This window comes from Oryctolagus cuniculus, chromosome 1 (genome assembly GCF_051225735.1).
Source record: "Oryctolagus cuniculus isolate XC-2025 breed Fujian yellow rabbit chromosome 1, ASM5122573v1, whole genome shotgun sequence".
Classification (NCBI taxonomy): Eukaryota; Metazoa; Chordata; class Mammalia; order Lagomorpha; family Leporidae; genus Oryctolagus; species Oryctolagus cuniculus.
The window spans coordinates 49,400,063-49,426,950 of record NC_142867.1 but is presented as its reverse complement, the minus strand read 5'-3'; the positions used below and the strand labels follow the sequence as shown (position 1 = coordinate 49,426,950).

The 26,888-nt window shown below is 50.3% G+C and overlaps 1 protein-coding gene across 11 annotated transcripts in view; it reads right to left on the bottom strand.

Moving 5' to 3' along the window:
* Positions 1–26,888, bottom strand: part of PLEKHA7 (pleckstrin homology domain containing A7) — a 222,922-nt gene that overhangs the window by 110,279 nt on the left and 85,755 nt on the right. Inside the window, exon 1 of one of the 11 annotated variants that reach the window (XM_051833957.3) lies at positions 25,996–26,351. The exons of 7 other annotated variants lie outside the window; for them this stretch is intronic. In XM_051833957.3, the coding sequence (XP_051689917.3) occupies positions 25,996–26,054 (59 nt within the window). In that variant the 5' untranslated portion in view covers positions 26,055–26,351. Of the gene's footprint in view, positions 1–15,184; positions 15,362–25,772; positions 25,796–25,995; positions 26,352–26,888 lie in introns of those variants that run through there. 3 more of the 11 variants (XM_089328112.1, XM_089328118.1, XM_089328105.1) reach the window with 3 other exon arrangements.

The window sequence follows — 26,888 nt, the reverse complement described above, 5'->3', positions numbered from 1 at the left end:
TTAAGGCTATTCATTTTTTTTTCCTGACCAACGAAAGAAAAACATTCATGAAATGTCACCCAGAAACACTAGACTAGAACTGTTTTCAGAATTCAAAAACATTTTTGCTGCTTTCCATGGAGCCGCATGATCTGTCCCGACATCCCCAAAGCCCACCCTCCCACCCTCCCACCAGCTCAGATGTTACAAAGCTCACACATTCAGACTGCTCTGGGTCTTGTATCAAGCATTACAAAACTAGGTAAACATTCCAATTTAATTTCCTAACTATGACCGAGAACAGGATTTCAGTCATTTTTATTTCAGTCATAAAATTCAGAAAATACTTTTTCATTTCATAAAGTAGTTTTAACAAACTCCAAGACAGCCCGAGCTTAGACTCCAATGTTCACTGGCCTTTGTAGACTCCAGGGTGACTCTGGGTTACTTAACCTCTCAGATTTCATTTCCTCAGGGGACAGAAGTGACAGCGCCTGCTTTGGAAACATTTTGAGAAACAACGATGACTACAGCATGGATACCGTGAAGCTATCGATAATAGCAGCAAGTATTTTTTTTAAAGATTTATTTATTTATTTGAGAGGTAGAGTTACAGTAAGAAGGAGAGACAGACAGAAAGGTCTTCCTTCCATTGGTTCACTTTCTAAATGGCCACAATGGCCAGAGCTGCACCAATCCGAAGCCAAGAGTCAGGTGCGACTTCCTGGTCTCCCATGAGGGTGCAGGGGCCCAAGCACTTGGGCCATCTTCTACTGCTTTCCCAGGCCACAGCAGAGAGCTAGATTAGAAGAAGAGCAGCTGGGACGAGAACCCGGTGCCCATATGAGATGCCAGCACCACAGGCAGAGGATTAACCTATTGCGCCACAGCACCGGCCCCCATCAGCAAGCATTATTATTCTGCCTTATTTTGCCTAAAAGAACTAAGAGGAAGGGCAGATGTTTGCTGCACAGTTAAGATACCACTTGGGACCAATACCCCCCATCCAATATTGAAATGCTTGAGTCCTGGCTCCCCATCTAATTCCAGCTCCCTGCTAAAGCACACACTAGGGAGTAACAGGTGACGGTTCAAGTACTTGGGTCCCAGCCACTCATGCAGGAGACCTGGATGGAGTTCCTGGCTCCTGGCTTGGGCCTGGCCCAGCTCTGACCATTGCAGGCATTTGGGGAGTATGAACTAGTGAAAGGAAGGTCTCTCTGTCTTCTTCTACCTTTTAAATAAATGAAAATAAAAATTTAAAAGCAGGAATCAAGAATGCTCTGTGTACCTTCTGTATGAAGTGTCCCTGGCACACGCTGGTTCCTGACCCTCCCCACAGAACTAAATGAGACCTCACCTCCAGCAGCCTCTCTTGCTTCCAGCCTCTGCTTTCCCTAGTTCACGGTCCTCACAATTGCCCAACCAATATTCTAAAGTCTTAACCTTTGCTAGTCCCTGCTACGGAATGAACCTCTGAAGGGCTTTCATGGGGAAAGATAAGACTTCCCTGAAAAAATAAATAAATAAAACACTTCAAAGACCTACGTGGAAGGAGAGCTGGAAAACTCTCATTGGCAGAGACGTCGATTCTTCCTTAATCTCTAAATTCATTGTGAAGCCAATCACGCTCTCACAGGGTTTTTGTGGATGTTTGTAAAGTGATCTGAGCATCTCAATGCAAGAATAAAAGGACAAGAATAGCCAAGAATTTTCCACTGGTGCAGAAATTTCTACTGAGAGTGTTAATCCAGAGCAAATGATTTTTTGTTTGAAAGAGTTTTAACTTCAGGGAAGTGTGTTCAATCCAGAATAGGTGGAGGAAACATATTTGAATGCAAATAGTAACAGGTGACTTTTGACTAGGAGGAGGAAAAAAGAAGTGGGTAATTTTCTTGGCCAACCCAGTGTAGGAATCAGGGAGAGGGAAGGCTGAGAAGAAAAGGAGTTCATGACTTTTACCAAGGCCCGAGGGGCCTCAGGCACCATGCACCACGGAAAACTTTCCATTTGTAGTCACCACCACCAAGTAAAGCATTGTTTCTGGTGCAGACTAGGAAACTCTTGTTGTTGTTGTTTTAAGGATTTATTTATTTATTTATTTATTTATTTATTTATTTATTTATTAGAGAGGCAGAAAGAGAGAGATCTTCCATTCACTGTTCACTCCCCAAATGGCTGCAATGTACAGAGAGGGGCCAGGCCAAAGCCAGGAGCTTGTAATTTCATCCAGGTCTCCCACATGAGCGGCAAGAGTCCAAGCACTTGGGCCATCTTCCACTGCTTTCCCAGGCTCAATAGCAGGGAGCTGGATTGGAAGCAGAGCAGCCAGGACTCGAACCAGTGCTTATATGGGATGTTAATACTGCAGACAGTGTCTTAACTGCTGGGCCACAGTGTTCATCCTTACAAAACTCTCTTAAGAGAGATCAGTGATGTGCCCAAAGGTAGAGCCCTTGTGAGTGGCCCTGAGCCTTGCTCTCTGGGATTCCTCTTCCTGCTATACTAATTGGGCTGCTCCAAGCCTGCTCTTTGCAGGCCCAGGCAATGGCAGGGAGCCCAGGTGCCAGGGGTGCAGGGGAGTGCACGTGAGCTCATAGGGAAGAGATACAAGCAGCGGGCACTTAAAGGAGCTGCTCCTGCCCTCACTCTCCGCTGCCCCCTGCACTGGGGTGAGGTGGGGGGCAAGAGAGAGGGCACCTGGACCCTCCTTGCAGGCAAACATGCTCACCCACGGTACACCTGAAGCCTCAGAGCATGCCACCTTCCAGCCCAGCAAAACCCAGGTCTCGCTCCGAGTTGCCAACTTAATATGTAATGGGGAAAGAACTCGCTGTATGTAAGCCGCTCATGGGTTGTAAATCCTCAGCTTTCTTCTGGCTGTATGACAGCAAATCCTGCCCTCAAACATACAGCTGGATCTCAATAAATTTCACGCTCCTGATCCATAAATCCTGTTGGGGAAAAAAAAAAATATGCATGGTCCAGTGTGCCCTAGTGCAGGTGGAAAGAAGGGAGTTCTAGTGAGTTCTTGTTCTGTTAAGGCCTGTAACTTTCATGAGGTGTTTTACTAGGTTACAAGCAGACTACGAAATGCTGGCATAAGCAATTACATCTGGACAATAAAATGGAACAAATTACCTAAGAGCACAGACACTTCACCACATTGCTCTCTTCACTCCTGCTCCACTTGATGCAACCACGCATCACCATCCCAGACGCCCTTTGCCTTGTAAATGAAGTTGCACACAACTCGGTGATCAACAACCACCTGCTGGTCCCTGGGGCAGAAGAAACAGGAGGCTGAAGGCAGGAGTGCCAAGGAAGGGCTCGGTTCTCACATTCACTCAGTTCATGGACAGACACTTGTGAGATCACTCACTTTTTTTCCCCAAAAAACCATTTTTCTAAAACAGAATTTCTCAAGCGAGTTCAAAATGGCACAGCATGTACAAGTGATGATGCTCATTTTGTATAACCTATTGGATTCCATTGTTTATGAAATAGTTTATTTTTGGCTCCCCACTTAAAAAGTAACTCAGGCCAGCGCCACGGCTCAATAGGCTAATCCTCCGCCTGCGGCGCCGGCACACTGGGTTCTAGTCCCAGTCGGGGCGCTGGATTCTGTCCCGGTTGCCCCTCTTCCAGGCCAGCTCTCTGCTGTGGCCCAGGAGTGCAGTGGAGGATGGCCCAAGTGCTTGGGCCCTGCACCCGCATGGGAGACCAGGAGAAGTACCTGGCTCCTGGCTTCGGATCGGCGCCATGCACTAGCCTCAGTGTGCCAGCTGCGGTGGCCATTGGAGGGTGAACCAATGGCAAAAAGGAAGACCTTTCTCTCTGTCTCTCTCTCACTGTCCACTCTGCCTGTCAAAAAAAAAGTAACTCATCTCTCTGAGAAAAATGGAAAAAACTAAAAAAGCTGATAAAAAGAAAATCACCTCTAAGTCCACCAACCAATCAACTGGGAACTAAATATTTAATTTTGTGCTAAATTAAATTCACTTAAATCTAGTACAAACTAATATAAGCCAAAAGTGTAAGAAAACTGTATGGGGTTAATCTATTCTCCTCTAAATTCTACCATTAGCAATTCATTTATTTGAGTAAACAAGGTCCTTCCCAGCATGTGTTTTTTAGGAGGGAAAGTGTGATAATAGCGCTATTGAAAACATAGTTCTACAATTCACCCCCTTTACAGTGCATAATGCAGTGCCTTTTAGTATATTCAGAGTTAATTATCACTCTAATCAATCCCAGAACATTTTCATTGCCATAAAAAGCAGCCCCCGTATCCTATAGTCATCACCTCCTACATCCAATCCCAGCCTTAGGCAATCTACTTCCATCTCCATAGATCTTCCTGTTCTGGACACTAAATATCAATGGGATATCATATTGTAACTTCCACTTAGCCTGTTTTCAAGGTAAATCTTTATTGTAGCTTGTATCAATAATTCATTCCTTTTTATTGCCAGATAACATTCCATTGTGCGGATATAGCACATTTATCCACCGAGGGATACCTGGGTTATTTCCATTTTGGGGATATTAGGAATAACGTTATGAACATTTATGTACAAGGTTTTGTGTGGACATATGTTTTCATACTCTCATTGGTATATACCAAGGAGTGAAATTCATGAGTCATATGGTAATCTGTCTAAAGTTTTGAGAACCCGCAAACTAGTTTCCAAAGCAGCTCTACCATTTTGCATTCCTATGCATAATGTATCAGGTAATGTTCCAACTTCTCCACATCCTCAGGGCACTTGTTAATCCTGGCTTTTTCACACCATAGTCCACCTTATTCACGATTTCAGTTTCTGCAATTTCAGGTACCCATTACCACTGAAAATATTAAGTGGTAAATATCAGACAATTCATGCATTTTTAATTGTGCACTGTTCTAGGTAGCGTGGTGAACTACTACACTGTGCTGCTCCATCCCATGGGAAGTGAATCATCCCTTTGCCTAGTATACACCACTGTCCATTAGTCACGCAGAAGTCATTTCAGTTATCAGCTAGATTGTCCTGGTATTACAGTGCTTGTGGTTCGAGTAACCCTCATTTTACTTAACAGTGACCCAAGCACATGAATAATGATTCAAAAGCACCACCAGGGCATAAAACACGGAAGGAAGGATCAGTTGGGGTACCACGAGGCAACGCTGCAAGACCCACAGGGTAAAACAGTATCCACGCGGTTCCATGTGCCCAGAGGGAGCCCCACACAGACATCCCGATGTGTGTGAAGTGGTACCCCATCACAGCTCTGATTTGCACTCCTTTAATGACTGACGCTGAGCATCTTTTCAGGTGCTTATTGGCCATTTGTGCATCTCATCTGGACCAGCTTTTCTTTTTCTTTTTTTATTTGACAGAGTTAGACAGTGAGAGAAAGAGACAGAGACAAAGGTCTTCCCTCCGCTGGTTCACTCCCCAAATGGCTACCATGGCTGGCGCTGAGCTGATCTGAAGCCAGGAGCCAGGTGCCTCTTCCTGGTCTCCCATGTGGGTGCAGGACCCAAGTACTTGGGCCATCCTCCACTGCCCTCCCAGGCCACAGCAGAGAGCTGAAGAGGAACAACCAGGACCAGAACCCGGCACCCATACTGGATGCCGGCACCACAAGTGGAGGATTAACCAAATGAGCCATGGCGCTGGCCCCCAGCTTTTCTTTTTAACTACAGCTATCACTGACAGGAATGCTACCTGAGTTCAAATCTTATTTATGAGCTGAATTGTCCTGGCAAGTTGCTTAGTTTTCATTAGCTCTAGTTTCCTTATCTGCAATGTGGAGATAATTATTCTAACTACTAGAGGATGTGAGAATTGAGGTAAATCATGTAAAGGACAAAAAGCACATAGCTGGGCTCAAAGTAAACAATCAGCTAGGATTTGATGATGGATGCTTCACAATCCATGGATTCTTTGACATCATTCTTCCCATAAAGGGAAGGTCTAATGTCTGGAACATATAAGTTGGAAGCAGGGGCAAGGAGAATTCAAAACAGAGGTGGAGGATGGGAAGAAAATAAGAAAACAGTTTTGAGCTTCACAGTCCTGTTTTAGTCCTCATTGTCAAAAGCCAGCCTAGGGGCAGGCATTTGGTGCAGTGGTTAAAACCCTGACTGGGAAGCCCCTGTCCCATACCAGAGTGCCTGGGATGTTCAGAAACTAGAGAGGAGCAGGCGTTTGCCACAGTGGTCAAGATGCCATCTGGGATGCCTGCATCCCACATAAGAGTGCCTGGATTGGAATCCGGTTCTGCTTCCAATCAAGCTAATGCACACCCTGGGAGGCAACAGTGATGCCTCAAGTAGTCGGCTCCCTGTCACCCTCTTGGAGACCCAGATTGAGTTTCTAGCTCCAGGTTAGTGCAGTCTTAGTGGTTGCAGGCATTTGGGGAGGTGCCAGTGGAAGGGAGCGCTCTGTCCCTCTCTGTATCAGAAAATGAATGAATGAATGTTGGCGTAAAGCCTGCTCCTCCACTTTTCCAATAGTGATAGAAGTACCTAATTCACATTGTCAGACCCATGTCTGTTTAGATCAGCTAGTTTCTCATCAGCACCATTGAAACCTGAATGAAACAGGAGAGAAGGGGCCTCCGTCTCACTCAGCTACTACAGCCTGTCCACTGCGTGGCCTGTAACGTGACCCATAACTGCAGTGGCCCAAATGGAATGAGTGTGTAAAGGACTGAATGCAAGGCACAGACAAAACACGTCTGGGATGTGTGCTTTTGGCAGGGAGCGAGGCCCGTCTCCCCCAGAGCACCCTGCAGAAGGCTGAGAGCCAGCCTAGGACTGGGCTGTGGCTCACTGACCCTTCACCACCCATCGCTGCCACACAGACATCTGCATTAGAATATTCTTCATTCTTCTGTCGCCAACACTCAGGGCTTATGGATTCTAGAGAATGCTGCTTTCCTTCCTTTCTTTCTGAAGCTGTGAGTGAGAAGGTGAAAAGGGCCCGGCTGGTGCTTCTTGTCATATAAATAGCTCACAGTGGAAAGGAAAGGGGAGGCTGTTCTGAAAAGGCCCAAATGACAGAGCACTCCAGGTGGAAATAGACATTTTATTTTCCCATTCAATTCTGAAAGAGAGAATGAAGCCAAGAACACCCCTCCAGCCTGCCACCAATTAATGTGGTTCTGGAAGCCATTTATTTGGGCAGCACGGAGTCAGCTAACACACCAGTCCTCCGGGGTTTTCTCCTTCTTGCCCTGGTCCCAGCCTTCAGAGCCCAGAACTAGAAATGTACTGCTGCCACCTGAGGCTTCGACATGGGACAAAGACAGAGCAAACGCTGCTACATCCCTGCTGTCCAGCCTTGCAAATCACTGCTTCCCCGATGTCTTTCACAGCTGACACTGCAGAACCCTCTCAAAACCCTGAAGCTGAGAATGACAGGGCTGGATTTGGGGTGTCACTTGACAGGCCTTTGCTGCCCTGAAACAGCCTTTATTCATTTATTTATCACCACTTATTGAAATCACTCCTGCACTCATGTCCTTTTTTTAAAAAAAATATTTATTCTATTTATTTGAAAAACAGAGTTACAGAGAAAGGTAGAGACAGAGAGAGAGGTCTTCCATCTGCTGGTTCACTCCCCAGATGGCCGCAACGGCCAGAGCTGTGCCAATCCGAAGCCAGGAGCCAGGAGCCTCCTCCGGGTCTCCCACGTGGGTGCAGAGGCTCAAGGACTTGGGCCATCTTCTACTGGTTTCCCAGGCCTAGCAGAGAGCTGGATCAGAAGAGGAGCAGCCGGGACTAGAACTGGTGCCCATATGGGACACCGGCACTTCAGGACAGGGCTTTAACCTGCTGTGCCAAAGTGCTGGACTCTCAGGTCCTTTCATTCACTAAGCACAAACAACTGCTAAGTGCCTACTGTGTACCCATTCATGAGTACAGTGTCTTTAAGCTCCAGTATGATTTTTTTTTATCAAGGTAGACAGGAAAATACTGTTTCATTATGGCATCATTTTACAGTGAAAAACTGGAAATTACCTAATTGTCTAACAGGGAATGGTTAAGCAAAATATGGTGTTTCTACTTGATTGAATATTGTACAGCCATTAAGAACAGAGCTTCTGAAGAATCTCAGCTTAATGAATGCTTACATTGAATGAAAACCAGGCAAAAGCCACACTGTATAGATAATGGAATCTCAACTATGTTTATAAAATGCAAGAAATGAACACTTGATAAAAATAGGCCAAACTGTTAATTCTAAGATTTCAGACCTTATCTTTTCTGCAAATTTCTCTGAATTTTCCTGCCCATTTGTAGAAAACTTAGAAATTAAAGAAAAGCATAAAGAATAAAAATCACCTATAATATGCCATGATTGTTACTAATGTCATATTTTGTGGTCCATTACTTATGTAGTGCTAAAAATTCATAAGTATAGTTTGGATATATTAATTGCAAAATTTTTTAAAACTTCTAAAATGACACATACATGTTTAGACATGTAAAGATGATGCAATTTTTTAAAGATTTATTTATTTAAAAGTCAGAGTTACACAGAGAGAGGAGAGGCAAAGAGAGAGAGAGAGAGAGAAAGGTCTTCCATCCGATGGTTCACTCCCCAATTGGTTGCAATGGCCGGAACTGCGCCAATCTGAAGCCAGGAGCTAGGAGCTTCCTCCGAGTCTCCCACGCAGGTGCAGGGGCCCAAGCACTTGGGCCATCCTCCACTGCTTTCCCAGGCCATAGCAAAGAGCTGGATCAGAAGTGGAGCAGCCGGATCTCGAACCGGTGCCCATATGGGATGCCAGCGCTTCAGGCCAGCCCCAAGATGATGCAATGTTAACTGAAAAAGCTAAAACCATGTATGCAATGAGACTAAAAGTACTTACTAAAAGATTTCTCACTGCTTTGTACCCTATCAAATTTGTGCCATGTGACAGACACTTAAATAAAAATTCTTCCCCACTTCCTCAAAAATATCCAAAACCAAACACATTAAGATGCAGTAAATACAGGTTCCCCCTTTCCTATTTCCCGACTTCTGATGTTACACCACCTTCACAGAGAAGGAAATAATTGGGAAACTCTGGGTTTGCCTCAAGGTCACCACAACCTACAACTGCACTGGGGAGTTCCCTGTGAGTCCCCCATCACGCCCCCCCACGGAGCTGCCTTCTTTTGAGCACAGCCCCAGGGGACAGCAGGATGGAGCTTCCTGTTGAAGACCTGCAGGACAGAACCACAGGAACCTCAGTTCTCATCAACACTTGTGAGCATTTCCTGCACACAAGAAACGCACCCACACACAGCACCAGGAAGGTGAGAGGCTGGGCGAGAAGGCCTCTGGGAGGACGGGCAAGGGCGACGAGCTTGTTTGCTTTTCTCAACTGTCTCAACTGTCATGCCCCAGGCTCCCACTCCTTCCTCCCTGGAATCACGAGGGTGATGGATTAGGCACTGAGTAATCACCAGTCTCCAGACCCACCTGAACGCAGGGCGTATAAACACCTCTGATCCCAAGTGTTCCATTTATTTGAGTCAGGGACCACCCTCACTTCACAGCTAAGGAAGGTGAGGTTCTAGGAAGGTTAAGGGATCCGGGGATCTGTTCAGCCACAGCCAGGTCTCCGTCTCTAAGGGCTGTGCTTCCCTGACAGCAAACCCTGGCTTCTTGCAATCAGGGGCAGCTCTTCTGCTGCAGGCTCTTGGCACAGCCAGGAGGCAGAGGACAGCTTAGCAAACTGGGTGCCCCCCAGACCAGACAGCCCCAGAGGCTCCAACTGGCCAACGGACAAGCAGCAGGGCTGTCATGGGCTGAATTATCTCTCCCAACAAAATTTACACTGAAGTCCCACCCCCAGAACATCAGAATGTCACTATATTTGGAGGTTAGGTCTTTAAAGAGGTGATGAAGTCAAAATGAGGGCTTTAGAGTGAGCCCCCCTCCAACAGAAATGGTGTCCTGATAAAGAGGAAGAAATTGGGGCTGGCGCTGTGGGCGCCAGTTTGTGTCCCAGCGGCTCCTCTTCTGATCCAGCTCTCTGCTAATGGCCTGGGAAAGCAGAAGATGGCCCATGTGCTTGGACCCTGCACCCACGTGGGAGACCAGGAAGAAGCTCCTGGTTCCTGGCTCCTGGCTCTGGTTTGGGCCAGCTCTGGCCATTTTGTCCATTTGGGGAATGAACCAGAGGATGGAAGACCTCTTTCTCTTTCTGGATCTACCTCGGTCTGTAACTCCACCTCTCAAATAAATAAATAAAATCATTTAAAAAAGAGAGAGAGGAAGAAATTTGGATACACAGAAACCACCAGTGAAGACATAGTGGGAAGGAAGACACAGTGCAAGCCAGAGAGGCCTCAGAAGAAACCAAACCTGTGGGCCTCACATGTTGGACTCCCAGGCTCCAGACGGAGCAAATAGAGGTCTGTTGTTTAAGTCGCCCGTTCTGCGGTGCTCCGTTTCAGCAGCCGGAGCAGACCACCTGGGCTTTGACTGGGGAGGAAGAGCAGCAGGTGGGGTTTGTGGTCACTGTCCCCGCAGCAGTCCGTAATGACAGAGCAGGAACGAGCCCATTTAAGCTGCACCAACAGCACAGATTGGAATCTCAGTTCCCCTTCCTACTCGGAGACCTGGAGTAAACTACTTGTTTCCTCGTCTACTAAAGGGACATAACTACAGTGTCCCCTTGGTAGCGTTCTCGGTGGAGTAAGTGATGTGCAGTGTAGAAGCACACTTCACGGGCACCGCAGCCAACAGTAACACTCAAGAGCAAGTGTGAACAATATACATCATTAGCACTGTAAGCAGTGATGTCCAACACATCCTAGTGGGGGAACACGCGTGACCAGAGACAGAGTTTGAGGTGACTGAAGACCCCGTGCCAGCTCTGGTTTCTCAGTCTATTTTCCCTTCCATTCGTTCACACAGAACCTGGAGCCCAAGGCATTCACCGCCTTCCCCTCCAAGATGTTCAAGGGATCCGTGACAATCACCCCCCACACTACGTGAGTTCTGGTGGATTCCATCTGCAAATTACCCAGCAGAGAGAGAGACCGACACCCCACCACCTCAAGCGAAAGGGCAGGCAGCACCCCGGCCACAGTGGGGTCTGCTCCCCATCCCCAGCCGTCTGGGATGGCAGCCTGGACAGGCACAGAGACCAGGGCAAAGGCCTCAGTGTGTGCAAGCCTGTCTGGACGTCTGTGCTCTCATTCTGCCACTGTGGCACCCCGACATGCTCCCTCTCTCTCCAGACTCAGCCTGCCCATCCGCAAACTGAGGCTCTGCACAACCTGAGTCGCGCTGTGCTGTGGCAATGAGCGAAGGCAGCTTTCTTTCTTCTCCAAGCTCATCTGCAAGCCTCTCTCTGCCTCACTGCCCGGATTCAAGCCTCCCACATCCCACAGTGAGGGAAAAGCAGGTGTCATTGGTTTTGCTTTACATTAAATATCTGACAGTCCCTCAGAAAGCTGGCCATAAAAGGAAACTGGCTGTTGCCACAGTTGATCACCTAACAACCAATCTTGCAGAGGCAACGAACCAAAAGAGGTATCACCATGGCCATCAAGAAGAGGGAGATTATTAAAGTGAGAGAGGGGAAGGTTAACTTTATGGGCAGAAGGACGACAAGGGCAATATACTTGGCTAAATATCAGCCTAGAATTGCAGTGCTGAGTTCTGCACTTTGAATTTGAGACAATCTCAAGTGCTGGTAATTAGACCTGAGTCTTATCATCACCACTTAATACATGAGTAATGTTTTATAAACACTTCTACATCCGAGGTGTCACTTAATTCTCATTCACAGCAAACATTTCTATCATTTTCAGATGAAGAAAGGAGCCTAAGAGGATAAAGCAACCTGCCCAGGACCACAGAGCTGGGAAACACAGGACAGGCAAGCAGACGCGGACTGGGGGCCAGCGTCGATGCCTGTCCCCGGCTTATTGATGCCTTCCCTCTGTGAGCCAAAAAGAGATGAAGAGAGAGCTTATATTCAGCGTGACTTCATTTATAAATGTGTGTGATCCAACACATTAGCCAAGCTGGGAAGAAGCCAGCTATGCAAATGTTAACAGTGAAGTCCCCAAATATAAAAACAAATGTAGGATGCCAGGAGGGAGCATCCCTGAAATAATTCGGCTTCTCCCACCAAAGCAGGGAGTCTCCACCAGGTCGTCTTGCTCCCCACCCTTGCCCAGCACATTTGGATGCCTGGAGACATCTCTGATGTCACAACTGAGGGGTACTATCGGCATCCAGGGGACAGAAGTGAGGGAGGCTGCTACACATGCTATGAGACACAGAATGGCACCTCTGCCCCTGCCCTCAACAGGAAAGAAGAATCTGATTCAACATCCACAATGTTACTCCCCACCTTAGCACAACAGCTAAGTTCCACACAAATGGGGGGTAGGGTAACTTTCCGGAATTGGATCCAAGTTCTTCCTGGCTTAGCCCCAGCTCCACCTCACTGTGTGACCCTGTGCAAGCCTGTAACTGCTCTGGGTCCCATTTCTCTACTGTGGAACAAGTGGCTAGGAGGTGCTGGCGTTCATGAACAGACTGATCCTCGAACATTTCTGTACCTGATGAGACCTGGGATTCTGACTAAAAGGCAAACTTCTAGGTTTAACTTCTGCCTCTGAGAACCTGTTACAGGTGGTTGACAAATTTCAGTTTTAAATGGAAAGCTAAGAAGCAAAAAAATAAAGGGGGAGGGGGCCACCATTGTGCCATAGTTGGTAAAGCTGCCGCCTGCGATGCCAGCATCCTATCTAGGCACCCGTTCATGTCCTAGCTGCTTCACCTCTGATTCAGCTCCCTGCTAATGTGCCTGGGAAAGCAATGGAAGATGGCCTAAGTACTTGGGTCTCTGCACCCACTTGGGAGACTTAGAAGAAGCTCCTGGCTCCAGCTCAGCCCAGCCCCAGGTGTTGTAACCATTTGAGGAATGAACCAGCAGATGGAAGCTCTCCCAACCTCTGTCTCTCTGTAACTCTGCCTTTCAAATAAGTAAATAAATCTTTAAAAATTTTTTGAAAAACAGCTATTCACACTCACAGCTTTGTGTAAGCATGATCTGTAAATGTAGAGAGTAGCACCATCAGCACCCCAGGTGTTAACTTAGAGGCAAGCTCTCTCAAGGGAGACGGAACTTCTCGGCCCAGCCATGAGATGGAAGGGAGCAGGTGTGACCACAAAAGCAGCCCCTTCACCTGAGAGGCCACTCATGGAACCAAGCACCACCCACAAACACCCTCAAAGAGGTTGTGTTCCAGCAGGTGGAACTTAGGACGCCAAGTCAGGTGTATTAGCCAACAAGAGCAGAGCCATTCTTGAATCATGAAAAGGAACACCCATGGAAACCCAAACACATGGCACAGGCACTCATTCGCTCCTGGTAGTAACTTGTCCCTTATCAGTCCTCGGGGAAAGGGTGTCCATAGCACGGATGAGGAAACTGGCAGCAGCGTGCCTCAGGGGTCCCAGCTGAGGGGTGACAGAGCCACGCAAGGTTGAACTTTGACCTGTCTGACCTCTAGGAGCAAATGAAAAGGCACTTTCCGCCATTTGCTCACAGCCCTGTTCCCAGCTCTTCCACCCAGCTGCGAAAGTTTGAGAAAAAAAATCCAGGCTCCAGCTGATGAACCAGATACAAACAGACTAACTTCCTGCGTCTTCCTTTTTATCTTGCATCTTAACTAAAGCATCCTCATCCTGTCCACGTCATCTGCCTAATGACCAGGTAGAGTGACAATGCCGGACCACACCCTGGTAACGGAAGGGGTACAAGGTACAGGTGCAGGGGCTACGGGGCTGTGCCTTGAGCTGAGGCCACTCTCGAAAGGCCCTGACACGAGGAAGGCTCTCCCTCGCCACCTCACCTTTGCCGCCTCCCAGAAGGAAGTGGAGCCAGCTCCTGCAGCAGCCATCACAGGCTTCTAACACAAGGGGAAGTGCTGATCAGATACGGCAGACACATCTTACTCTGGATTCTGGGAGAACCACTGAAAGTTAGCGCCACCCATAAACGTCTTTAAAATGATGTCAGAGCCCCAGTCCAAACCAAATAAATCAGGATCGCAGGCACCAGGTCCTTGGCATCAATGTATTTTTTCAAAGCTCCCCAAGGGCTTCTACTGTGCAGCCAGGGATGGCATTCTCCGGACTACAGCCTTGCAGTAGGGACCCTGGGATCCGACGCCAACCCAGGACGCTCAAAGTTACTGGGGGCACTCAGCAGCAAGGAGAACAGGGGATAACAATAAAGGGAGGCAAGACAGGCTTCCCTTCAAAGGATGGATAACAACCTGACATGGATCATTCAAATGCCAGCTGAAGAGCACAGAACTGCCTTCTTTACTGAGTGCATAAAACCACTGGCTTTTCCCTCTTAAATGCTGGTTCAGTGCACTCAAGGACTACCCTGTGCTAGGCACTAAAGGAAGGAGCAGCAATGTTGCCAACACAGCACCTCCCCAAGAGGCCACACTGAGAGCACCAAGCAGTTAGCTGTAGGTGGGAGCCCCTGGTGACACGGCGGGGAGGTCAGCCAGGCCGGGCTGAGTCCCAGGAAGGCTTGGGCTCCACCCCCGGGGCCGGATACTCCCACAGGTGCAGCAAGGCCTCAATTCCCAGTCTTTCCTGTGTGACTTGCTCCATCCTGCCAGCCAGCCAGCTCTAAAATGCCTAGGGACGCACGGGGCCCATGGAGTCGCAGCTCTATTCATTTCCCTTCTAAATTAACATCTCACCGCCCTGAAACAAAGCTGTCAGCACCCAAGAAAGGACCTGGCTGAGAAAGATGGCTAAGGCTGTGTGGGTAGAAGGTCTGGCTGCTGCCTGAGGCCGAGGGAGGGAGGCCCGGGGGGGGGGGGGGGGGAGGCCCAGGGGGGGAGGCCCAGGGTGGGACCCTCCCCCTCCCCCTCCCCCCCCCCTCCCTGACAGCTGCCTTTCCCAGTACCAGAATGCACTCAACCGGCCCTCCCTCCCTGGCCGTGCCCTTCACTCAGACCACTCGGCCAAGGCACCTGGCACTGAAGCACAATTTATCCCCGCTCCAGCCACGTTTCTCCCCCCAGAGAATGAATCCGATAGACCTGCAGTGTCAACAGGAGAGCACGCTCTGAATGCTAATCGCCCCACGAGGTCTGCAGAGGGCACGGGAGAGGCCGGAATGCCGGGCTCCATGGCATGGGCACTCCAGGATTCAGAAACCCTACCTGGCGTTATCGGCAGCAACTTGATGCAGGGACCGCCCTCCCAGTCGCGACAGCAGGAGCCAGAGACCCTCAAGTTTCCTCCAGGGCAACATAAGGCTGGTGGCGAGGGTTGAGCAGGGCCACCTGCAGCCAGTGCACAGCTCTGCTCCGCCCCACTCCACTGAGAGGAGCCAGCAGCAGATGCGGATTTAAAATGCAGCAGGTGAGATTTAGGTTAGATTCACAGACGAACTTCCTGACGGCTAGGGAAGCGCTGGAAAGGCTGACCCATTACTTAAATTTCACCGGGGAGCCACAAGAGGCTGATTGTACTGTACGCCAGGAAGCGAGCGAGCAGCGAGGAGGCGGGCTGTGTGCATGATGAGCAGAAGCAGGGGCCTCAGGCTGGCTCGTGGCTCCCCAAGACCACTGCCACTTTTTAGCTCCTTATCATCAGCTAAGTAGAAAAGCCCATTAATGTGCACTTTTCAAATATTTATTCATTTGTAAGACAGAGTGACAGAGAGGGGGACGGGGAGGCAGAGGTCTTCCACCCACTAGTTCACAACAGCCAGGGCGAGGCCAGAATGAAGCCAGGAGCTGAGAACTCCATGTGGGTCTCCTACGGGGGTGGCAGGAACATGGGCCATCATCTGCTGCCTCCCAGGCACAGGAGCAGGAAGCGGGATCAGAAATACAGGGTAGTCAGGACTCAAACCAGGCACTCCCGCATGGGACGTGGGTAGCCCAAGTGGCTGCTTAATGCACTGCACCACCGAGCCTGTCCTGGTGTGCACTTTTTAATGTGCTTATTCTTTGATGTAGGTATTCCAGTTCCAGGAATAAAACCATAGTTGAATATTTTCATGCATTTTAGGAGGCAAGCGGAAGCAATCTGAATGCCTAACTACTAAACAGGGAGTAATGAAGAAAACTATAGCACACAGACACCATGGACAATTATGGTAGCATATAAGTGTTGTAAGGGCTGTGCTGCGATCTGAGCAGCCACGTGATACAGTATGTGAATAAGGCACAGGAAACTGTCATTTTGAATAAAAAATCATGATCCTTTTCAAAAAAGAATGGAGGGAACTATGTTAAAATGTTAGCAATAAGCATCTCTAGGTGTAGATGTAAATGTTTTTCCTTCTTTTTTGGCATTTTCTGAATATTCTAAAATAAGCACATTACCTGAATAATCAGAAAACATAGACATTTAACAGGAAAAAAAGAGCAGTCTGTTCTCTGACGTACCCCAGCGCCATGAATCTACTTCATCTGCACAGCCATTATTCCCAGAAAGCGAAACGGTGACACTCAATCTCATACTTGGCAAGACCAACGCACTCTCGCTTCCAAGATGGCCCAGCACACCCACCGCAGCCACCTGAAAACCACTTATCACCACCTCCTGCTCCAAGCCCAGGGTCTTGGCGTTCAGTCACACCGTGGGCCAGAGCCTCCTTCACATCCGATCACACTGCGCCTCTGCCAGTCTTAAAGGCAAGGGAGAGACGCGGGAGCCTGCAAAGAACTGGGATCTATGATGGGACGGACTCCGGGAAACAGGGGCCCCTCCATGCTGAGTGCCCACTGTGGGCCAGGAACTGGGCAGGTCGCGCTCACAGACTGCGAGGTAGAACCCAGCAGCCGTGGTGTATACACGAAGAACCTGTAGCTGCAGAACCCAGGTGCACTCGCTTCAAATCACACGGAGACAACGTGGCAGCACCGGCCACCTGCCCTCGGGTCAGGAAGGGGCTTGCCCTCAGTCACCTCCAGCACACGTGTCCTTACAGAGAAGGCTGTGGGGACCACACTGCCAGTCTCAGTTCGCCCAGATGGGCTACTCAAGGATGCTTGTGTCCTATCTCCACCACGACCCATGGATGCAAAACAGCTCCACGTGGACCCCTCAAGGCCCCCCTGGGGCCAAACTCCCCACCTGCCTCCTGGACCCTAAGGACGACCTTGGGTGGAGAGGTGAGGTTTCCTCGGAAGGTCACTCTGGAGGTGCGAGGCTGGTGAGAAGAGGGTGTGCTCGGGCTCTCGTTCATGCTCACAGCCTTTCTGCAGCTGGCAGGCCCCGGTGCTGCAGGCAGAGGTGGAGAGTGAGGCTGGCTTGTGCTATGTGTCATAACAAGCAAACCTGGGACCAGATCGCAGGTGCCCTGGTCTCTGGACCAGTGAGCCTTCTACCACAGAGCAGCATCCTAACGCCGACTCTGAGGTCTGCACTGTGATCTCAGCCCCAGTACTCGATATTTCAGTCTCATTTTCCTCCTATCATGAGTGAGGGAAATGAGACTGAAATATTGGCCGAAGGTAGGCCCACGCCTACCTCAGGCAGTGTGGTGAGGAACAAGTGGGACGATCAACACACAAGAGCCAGGGCAGGGCCTGGAACACTGCTGGCTCCGCTGTCACACAACCGCCCAGGGGCAGTGGCAGTGGCAGGAATTCTCCACCTGGCTTACACCCGCCCTGAGGGCTTCAGTTTCAAACAGGGCCTTCAGGGTGAGCATTTGGTACAGAGCTTAAGACACTGCTTAGGACAGCTGCATGAGAGCAGCCTGCTCCGATTCTGATTCCTTTGCCAGCTAATGCGCCCCCAGCAGGTGATAGCTCAAGTACTTGGGTCCCTATCACCCTGAAGGAAACCTAGATTGAATTCTGGGCTCCTGGCTTCAGCCTGGCCCAGCTTCAGTTGCTGTAGGCATTTAGGAAATGAACCAACAGATAGAAATTTCCCTTTCTGTACCTTCAAATATATATCATTTTTTTTAAATAAAAAATAAGTAATTTTTAAATAAAACATAAATTGGGCCTGCACCAGCATAGATGGAACTGGCTCTCTCCCTTGCATGGCATGGCCAGTAGCCTCCACCCAGTTTTCAGCTCTTACTGAGATGACTTTGAACATGCTCTCTCCTTTGCCAAAAAGGCTCTCCCTGTCCCACTCCATCCCTTAACACCAACCTGACCTTCAGTGGCACCTCTGAGGGACCCAAACCTAGACTCCATGTTCCAGCCAAGATCTCCCAAGGCAGGGCTCTGAAAGTCAGTCTTCCTCTGTAGAGCAGTTCCAAGTCTCTCCAGCTCACCTGGAAGCAGCCACACCTTCACCTCCATACCTCGGCTCTAGACAAATACCTTCTAGTTGATTCTCAACTCTGAAAGTATGAATAGATGAGTCAATCTCAAAAACCACCCAGAAATTGCCTTTCAGAGAGACTGAGAGGCACAGTCTTCCTGGAGCTCCCAAGTCACCCAGCGTCATCGCAACGTGAACAGAAGCCACAGGCAGCAGGATGGGGTTCTCTCACCTTTTTTTTTTTTTTTTTTTTTTTTTTTTTTTTTTTTTGACAGGCAGAGTGGACAGTGAGAGAGAGAGACAGAGAGAAAGGTCTTCCTTTGCCGTTGGTTCACCCTCCAATGGCCGCCGCGGCCGGCGCGCTGCGGCCGGCGCACCGCGCTGATCCGATGGCAGGAGCCAGGAGCCAGGTGCTTTTCCTGGTCTCCCATGGGGTGCAGGGCCCAAGCACCTGGGCCATCCTCCACTGCACTCCCTGGCCACAGCAGAGGGCTGGCCTGGAAGAGGGGCAACCGGGACAGAATCCGGAGCCCCGACCGGGACTAGAACCCGGTGTGCCGGCGCCGCTAGGCGGAGGATTAGCCTATTGAGCCGCGGCGCCGGCCGGTTCTCTCACTTAACAGCATGAGTCACACTGGATAAATACCACACAGTCTTTGAAATTCTAAAATCAAGCTTTAAGTTAGCGGGCTCTGCTGGCAACCTAGCAACCCAACCACACTCATTTCCACTTGAGCCTGGTACCTGAACAAGACTGTAATAGGGGGGTTGGACTACAGGCTGGGTCCAGGCACACTCACCTTGTGGAATGGGGGCAAGAGAAGGAGCCCAGGCTGGGCTTGTGAACCCTGCCTCTCCAACCTATCCTCTGTGACCCTGGGTTTGTTAACTGACCTCTTGGAACTTTCTGAATATGTGGGTACTTCAAAGAGTTCATGGAGAATGGAGCTAAAACATGTGGTTACTTTGGTGCAAAAATATTGAAATACATACATATTTTGTGGGGTCTTCAAAAAGTTCATGGAAAATGTATTATGAAAAAGTGTGCACAGATGTCAAATTTTTGCACTAAAATAAATTCATCTTTTAATTCTATTTTCCCAAAACATTTTTGAGGTATCTTCATATACACAAAATGAGGTCACTATTCTGACCCTTCTTCTTGTCCCTGAGACAATGAAGCTAGCTGGGCAGGCGAGCTCACTTGGAGAGGGTGAAGACTGGTATAAATGCACTGTTTTCCTGTTGTGAACCAACTCTGGCCACACACTGCCTCTGTCACTGCTGCCATGACCTGCCCAGCCTGTATTTCCATTAAATAGACCAAACAGACTCCAGACACATCCTGAGCAATAACAGCTGCCAAGCTGTTCTGCTGTTCTAGCCACATTTTTCTCCAAACACACCTGAGACAATGTATATACTCAAGCATAAAATTATTAAAAATTAAAAATATTCACCTTTATTATCCTGTATCACTTTATACCTTGGGAAGCTGCTACAATCTGCACCTGGTTTGAGGGTCCCCAAAGGTTCATGCATGGAAATATAACCCTCATCGTGAAGTTGTAAGAAAGTGGACACGGAATCCGACTATGGTACTTAGAGTTGAGGGGGGGAATGAGGGTTAGTGGGGGGGGTCATCACGGTGGAGCCCCCATGATTGAATCCTGGTGGCTTTCTATAAGGGGCCTTCAAAAGCTCATTAAAATGTCCACTATTAATAAAAATAAGATATCAATTTCAAATTTTTTTATACCAACAATAAGCTTATCTTTTAATTCAATTTTCCAGGAATTTTCTGCAATACCTTCATAAGAGAAAGACCAGAGGATAACGACACACATACCACCTGTCCCTGCTTCCTGCCACTGCTTCAAGACTACCAGCAAGAAGGCATCATTAGCTAAGTGCCATTACCTGGGACTCCAGACCCCAGAATCAAAACAAACCTCCTTTCTTTATAAAGTTACCCAGTCTCAGGTATCTCATTTTAGTAACACAAAACACGTTGATACAGAAATTCTGGTTTAAAAAAAAATAAGCTAAAAAGCTGAGTTTTGGTCCTGGCTCAACTGAAAATTATTCTGTATGCCCAGGTCACTTCTTCCTCTTGCTCATCCCAGTAAGAAAATAAAGAAGATAATCTGTTTCCTTCCAGTCCTGATAGAGAGATTTATCATCAAATGACCCAACTAAGTGAAAGAATCCAAGGAGGGAACTTTTCAAAAAGACAGCAAATCCCACTCGATATAATTAGAATCATTTATCTTAACACCAGAGAGAGAGAAGGATAAGGGAGGGAGTGACGGAGAGCCGGGCGCCATAGCTTTCTTCATCTCAGAGCCCGACTTCGTGCTTGCCTTTTATGGGATTGTTGTGTCGGCAGATTTTCCAAAGAGACGGCCCTGAATTCTGTAATGAGACAATCTGGATTTGGATCTCAGCTTGAGTGGCTTATTAATTTTATCACCTTAGGCAAGCCATTTAACCTGTTAGTCCCTACAATTATAAAGTGGGCAATACCTCTCCCACAAGGCTGATGGGAGATTAAGCATGAGTAACATGGATAAAGCACCTGGAGCAGGGCTTGCACTATCACTACTCCGCCTGCACCTGATCCACTGAACACACATCTCCCTCTCTCACTTCACCATCACTCATCTTCTCCAAAGTCTCTAGCACAGTATTTCACATAAAATAAAAACCTTGACCTGAATTTGCAGACACAAAGCTTATAGAAAGAGTGCCTGCTGCAAGACCCGAAACTTGATATGCCCAGAGATGTATAAATAACAAGCAAATCTCCCCTGACATAAACAAATGTCTCTACTTCCTTGAAAGGAGAAAAGCCTTTAGAGGCCGGTGTTGTGGCAAAGAGGGTTGAGCTGTTGATTGCAAAGCTGGCATCTCATACGGGAGTGTGGGTTCAAGTCCTGGCTGCTCCACTTCCAATCCAGATCCCTGCTGACGCACCCAGTGAAGCAGTGGAAGATGGCCCAAATACTTGGGCCCCTGCACCCACATGGGAGACCCTAGTTGAAGTTTTTCTGGCTCCTGGCTTTGGCCTGGCCCAGCACCAGGTGTTGTGGCCATTTGAGGAGTGAACCAGCAGATGATTCTTTTCCACTTGCCCTTCATATAAGTAAATACTTTTAAAAAAGATATATATTTATATATAGTCTTAGGAAACCCACTGAAATGTAAACAGTGGTTGCCTTTGACATTTGGTCCCCAATCCCCTCTTCTTTTTCCTTTGTAATGCTCTAAATTTCCTGCAGTGTATACACAATTGGCAAAATGATATCTGACTACCTGACTCAACTGTCACTCCACTTCCCAGTAAAAGGACAGGACCGACAACACCTGCCTGGACGACCTGGCCAGGCGACCTCAGGAGCCGCAGCCCAGGTCTGAGCCATGGAAAGCCCTTCTCCACCGGAGCTCTGGAACCTCCTGAGCGCACCTGCAGCCCCGCCAGTTTCTCTTCACTTTTTGTTCCACACCAGACCTTTATTTGTGTCCCTCCTTCACAAACATTGTAAACAGAGAGTAACTTGCAATGCTGCAGCTTTTTTTTTTTCTTTCTTTCTTATAAACACCTCCAAAAGTAATGAGAATAAATTTGGGGCTGTGACGGTAACTCTGCTAATGAGCACCACTTATGTTGAAACTCCACCAGCCGTGAGCCCTTATTTTCAGAGGAGTTTTTTTTCTTTCCTCCTTTTTGAATGTTTTTTCTAACACATTGGAAACTTCAGTCCTCCGTGCTCACTGGCAGATCACTCGGAGCAGAGAGGAGGAGGCAAAACAGCTCACTGGAAGCAGGAGAAAGACAGATGGGACCTTGAAAATTCTGAGCCTTTTGGTCGCTTCTAGACCAAACATTTCCCCTGCCTAAAGTCCAATCAGACTAGCAAGCTCTGTCTTCACAGGCACCTCTGAGGGTGACTGCAAGAGGGTTACAGTTCCACGCAAGTGACAAAGTGCACAGCCAAGACGGTGGCGTGTCCCTGAACTCCACAAAGCCAAAGGCTGTGGGGCCACAGGGGGCTCCAAGAGGACAGACGGACCAGGAAGAACCTCCTCTCCTCATGTGTCAGCTCGGATCCAGAGCTGGCCTGGGACGCTAGGCTGGGTCTGAGGCAGACAGACAGGGCACAAGCATCCTTGCAGCAACTCTGCTTAACTCCTCCTCTTGCAGACACAAGTCTTCAGGGACACAATATGGCCACAGAGGGTCAGCTCCCCCCAAAATAAAAACCACAACTCCATGTGGGAAATACTTAACTGCATCATAAACCGTAGTAAGAATTCAGCGGAATAACACAGCAAAGCACTTGGGACCGCGTCTGGTACATGGGAAGCTATCAGGAACACATAATGGCGCAGTACAGTTTTGCATACATTATCCCCTTTGATCATGAGGACAACTGTGTGAGGCAGGTCTTGCTGTTCTCCCAGGACACTGGCTCAGGGAGATAAAAGCAGGTGTAGTCACACAGCTGACAGTGGCAGGGATCCACACTCCTGGGCTGAGCATTCCCTAGCCCTGGCTACACCCCAGCCGGCTACCTTTCCAGCTCAGGTCTCCAAGGCCTCTCTGAACAGTTAGAAGCCAGAACCAGGTTTGATGTAAAAGTCAGATGACACCCTTCCAGGACAGCGGTCACATCCGACCCTTGGAGCCTGGATATGGCTTACGGTAGCAGCACAAAATGACATTTCTGACATTTTCTACTAAGAGCTCTCTCAGCTGATGATCTGAGATCCCCTGGCTGCTTTAATTAATAAAAAAATATATCAACTATCAATTAGGGAGCACTGTGTTAAATCCTTCGCAAACATTTCATGTAATCCTCACAATTATCCCAGGAGGAGGGGGAATCCTTATCCCTAATTAACAGGCAAAGGAACAGACTCGGGCTCAAGGACACAAGGCTGATAAGTAGCAGAAACTGAGTTTGAATCCATGTCCCTGGAGACAGCCACACAGGAGCTGCCTCAATTAACCCCTTCCTCTCTCCCTCATTCCTAGCTACCCACAGGGCACAGGCCTGGTATACTGGCCTTTCTTCCCTTCACCAGAGACAGTGCAAACCTCAGTGGGCAACTTCATGCTTTTGCAAACCAATGCTGCAAAGGCTGCCAGGGTCTCCATTCTCTGTCCCCTCCTCATCTTGCCGGATTCCACCGCTCTCTTAGCCTGAGTGATTTCTGCTGCCTCCCACCCCAGGAAAAGGTTCCAGTCACAGCTGCTGCTGGAGAACTCAATAATGACCACCATCAGCCCAGCAGCTTTCGAAAGGGAGAAGCTGCTGCAGACAGACCCCTCCTTATCCCAGGTGTGGGGGAGTCAGGTCCTGGGACAGACGCCTCTGCTAACCACAGCCTGCACAGATGTGAAGCCCCAGACACACATCTACAGACCAGCGCTGCTCAGTGCTCTGACCTGCAACCCATATTGACCCTGACCCCCAGGCGCTCCTCACAACCTCACCACTTCTATGATAGCTGCCTCACTTTTCCCAAAATCCCTGATGCGCTCTCTCTTAATTTACAGTGCCCCTGGGGACACTACGACTCATCTACTCCCTACACAGTCACCTTGGGTCACTTCTCCAGGCAGTGGCTGGCCATCACCAATGCCTATTCAACCACAGCCAGCAGTAGGCCCAAAGGTGAGCAGACATTAGGTGGCAAGTGTGGGCAGTCCGCCCATCACAGAAAACACTTGTCCCCAGTCAGGGCCATCTCCAAACCCTCAGCACAGAGGGCCGGCAGCTCTGGGTGGAGACAGTGACACTCTGAAAGCAAGAGCCCTGAGTGCTGGGGGAGGGTGCCACTGAACACATACCACCAACACAGGTGTTAGGACAGGCAGCGTGGATTCCCCAACAAGCCAAGGCTTCAGGGCCCACAGCCGCTCTGAAGCCAAGCCCTCCTGCCCTCATCTCCTCCCTGGATGAGACAGGACTTGTATGTGTCTGGGTGGCCATCGGGGCAGCCCAGCCCATGGAGACCAGAGTGGGGATGCAGGTGAACCCAGCAAACCACGTCACCACTGATGAAGCCGACAGAAAACTGTGTGGAGGGGGCAGAGACAGAAAGTGGGGAAGCACAACAACTCATCTGCAGAATCTCTCTGATGAGACACACAGCCCATACCCCCAGCCCCGCCCCTCATGGCCCAGCCAGCCCTCCCTCCCTTTGTTGAGCCCGGCCCCCTCTTCACCTCTGCAAAGTGTCAGCTTCCAAGATGAGCACAGCGTCCTTCTCATCACACTCTCCCTGTCTGCAGGAAGGTGTACTCCAGCCTAAGTCCACAGAGATACTGATTCCCAAGTCTCCAAGGCTTGGGCTCCCAGGAAAGCTGGATCAGCGGATTCTCCAGTCAGCCTCATCCACAGCTCTCCTGGACGCACTGAGCTCCCCATCCAGAAATACCCCAGCACACACACAGTCACCTGTGTGCCTACCAGCCCTAGAATCCACCCTCTCCCCATCAGAGGGAGGGAGACTGAAACTGCCGGAGGGAGCGGCTCCCCTTCCCCCTCTGCATCCCTACCTGGACCTGGAGGGCCCTGGGAGAGACAGGTTAGGTGACTTCACCTTACCCCTCTCTCCTGCACTCCTAGGGCCTGAAAACACAGCCCAGGGCACCTGTGGAATTGTGAGCCGGTTCTCAGGCCTCCAGCTGGGCTGGGACAGCATTTCTCAGAACACTTCAGATTGTCTGCTCAGAAACTTGACTCTCCTACCCCTGGTCTGGAAGCCTAAACAGGAGGCTGCCTAGCGGCAAGGGATGGGAGTGAAGCTGGACTGGGAAGGCAAGGGAAGAAAGGCACAGGCTGGCGCCCAGGTAAACCGAGGGACGTCCCTTCCTGCTGTCCCAGTGGCAGGGAGGAGGAATCCCTCCAGCAGGGGGCTGGTCCCAGGGGGGAGTGCCTGCATCCTTCCAGGAGACAGAACCAAACACCTGGGCTCAAACCTTGACTACCAAAGTCAAAAAGAAAGGCAGTGGGTGGGTGGCTGGGTGGGAGGGGGCTACAACCCACTAGTCTCATTTCCAGATCCCCTCTTGCCAGCCTACACACATTAATAATTAACTTGCCTACCCAGCAGCTCCCTGGCATGGCCGTAAAAGATGAGTAATGGCACCCTAGCCCCGGCCCCATGCCTGCCGGCTCCAGGGCTCCGGGCGGCTGGGACCAACGCCTGGAACAAAGCCTCTGCATTCCTCCGGGAAGGTGTGTCTGAAACCAGAGCTGTCACGGCGCAAGGCTGGCCCCTTACCTCCTCCTCAGCCGGCTCCCGGCTAGCGTGGGTGGAGAGGCTCGGGGAGGAGGAGGAGAGGCAGGCGCCCTGGGGCGCCAGGAGAATCAGGTGCCCGCCTCCGGCCCCCAGCCCCCTCCACCGCTGGCCGGCTGCTGTCCCCACCAATGCTGCGCGTCCCCCCAATAACAACAGGGTCGGGAAGCCCCTCGGTCTGCAGAGAGATAATCCTGTTACCGCGTATGCAGGCTGCACTTGGAAACCGGGTTCTTAACCACAGCAAGGCAGCTCCCTGGGCGCCCTTCCCGAGGAGTGACCCAAAGCCGGGCACCGGCTCGGGGAATCCTCTAGCTGAAACTCCGCCGGCGAGCGGCAGCTCCCACGCTGATGGCCGGCCGGGCACTAGCCAGCTCCCCGCACGCCCGCGCCCCCTAAAGTTCCCGCGCGCGCGCGCACACACCTGCAGGCCCCGCGGGCGGCGGGGCACACGTCCCGGAGCGGACACCGCCGCGGCTCCATGCGCCCACGCCGTGGGCCCCGGCGGGCCACCGGTCAGCGGCGCCGGGCAACTGAGCGCACCGGGGCCTCAGTGCACGCTCCTCCTCGTCCTCGCCTGGCCTTCCCGAAGAGCCCACACCCACTTGACATCAGCGCCGACCACAGCACGCGGCGAGGCGCCAGACGGCGGACCCCAGCCGCCCCGGGCGCGCCCCAGGTGCTGCCACCGCCGGGCCGGGACTGCGCGTCCAAAAGCGGCACATCCCTTTCCTTGCAGAGGATGCTGCGAGCCCGGGGCGGCTGAAGACGGAGGAGGGGGAGGGAAACCCGCGGAGCCGGCAGGACCTGCGGCCTCTCGGCGGCGCTGCTCTGGCGCGCGGCCAGCCACCGGCAGCCCTGACAGCCACTGCCGCAATTACCCATCGACTGTGACGCCCCAGCCGTAGGTGACCCGAGGGTCGCTGTCCTCTTCTTGCCAAGCAGCCCTCCAAGAGCCCTGACCTTGGATTCCCTTCCCCAGTATGATTCAAGGAGGTTCCCTGAACAACCCCTCCCCTAAACTGCAGCGCTGCAGCCAGGGAGGTATGCCGGGCGGGTTGTGGTTCTGGACCCCAGCCCCCCCCCCCGGGGGGGGGGGCGTTCTCTGGCACCCTGCGAAGCAGACCATACCCTCTGGCTTGGCTCTAGCCTGGGGCCTCTGCTGTGTCCGTTCTTGCTCTCTCTCTTCCCTCCACGCCCTTGGCAATAGGGGACAGCTCCCCTTGACCCTGCAATCAGAAGCAGCACCACCCAGCAGCCCCCACAGGCTTCTCACTCATTCATTAGCATCCATGCACATATTCAAACACTTATTAA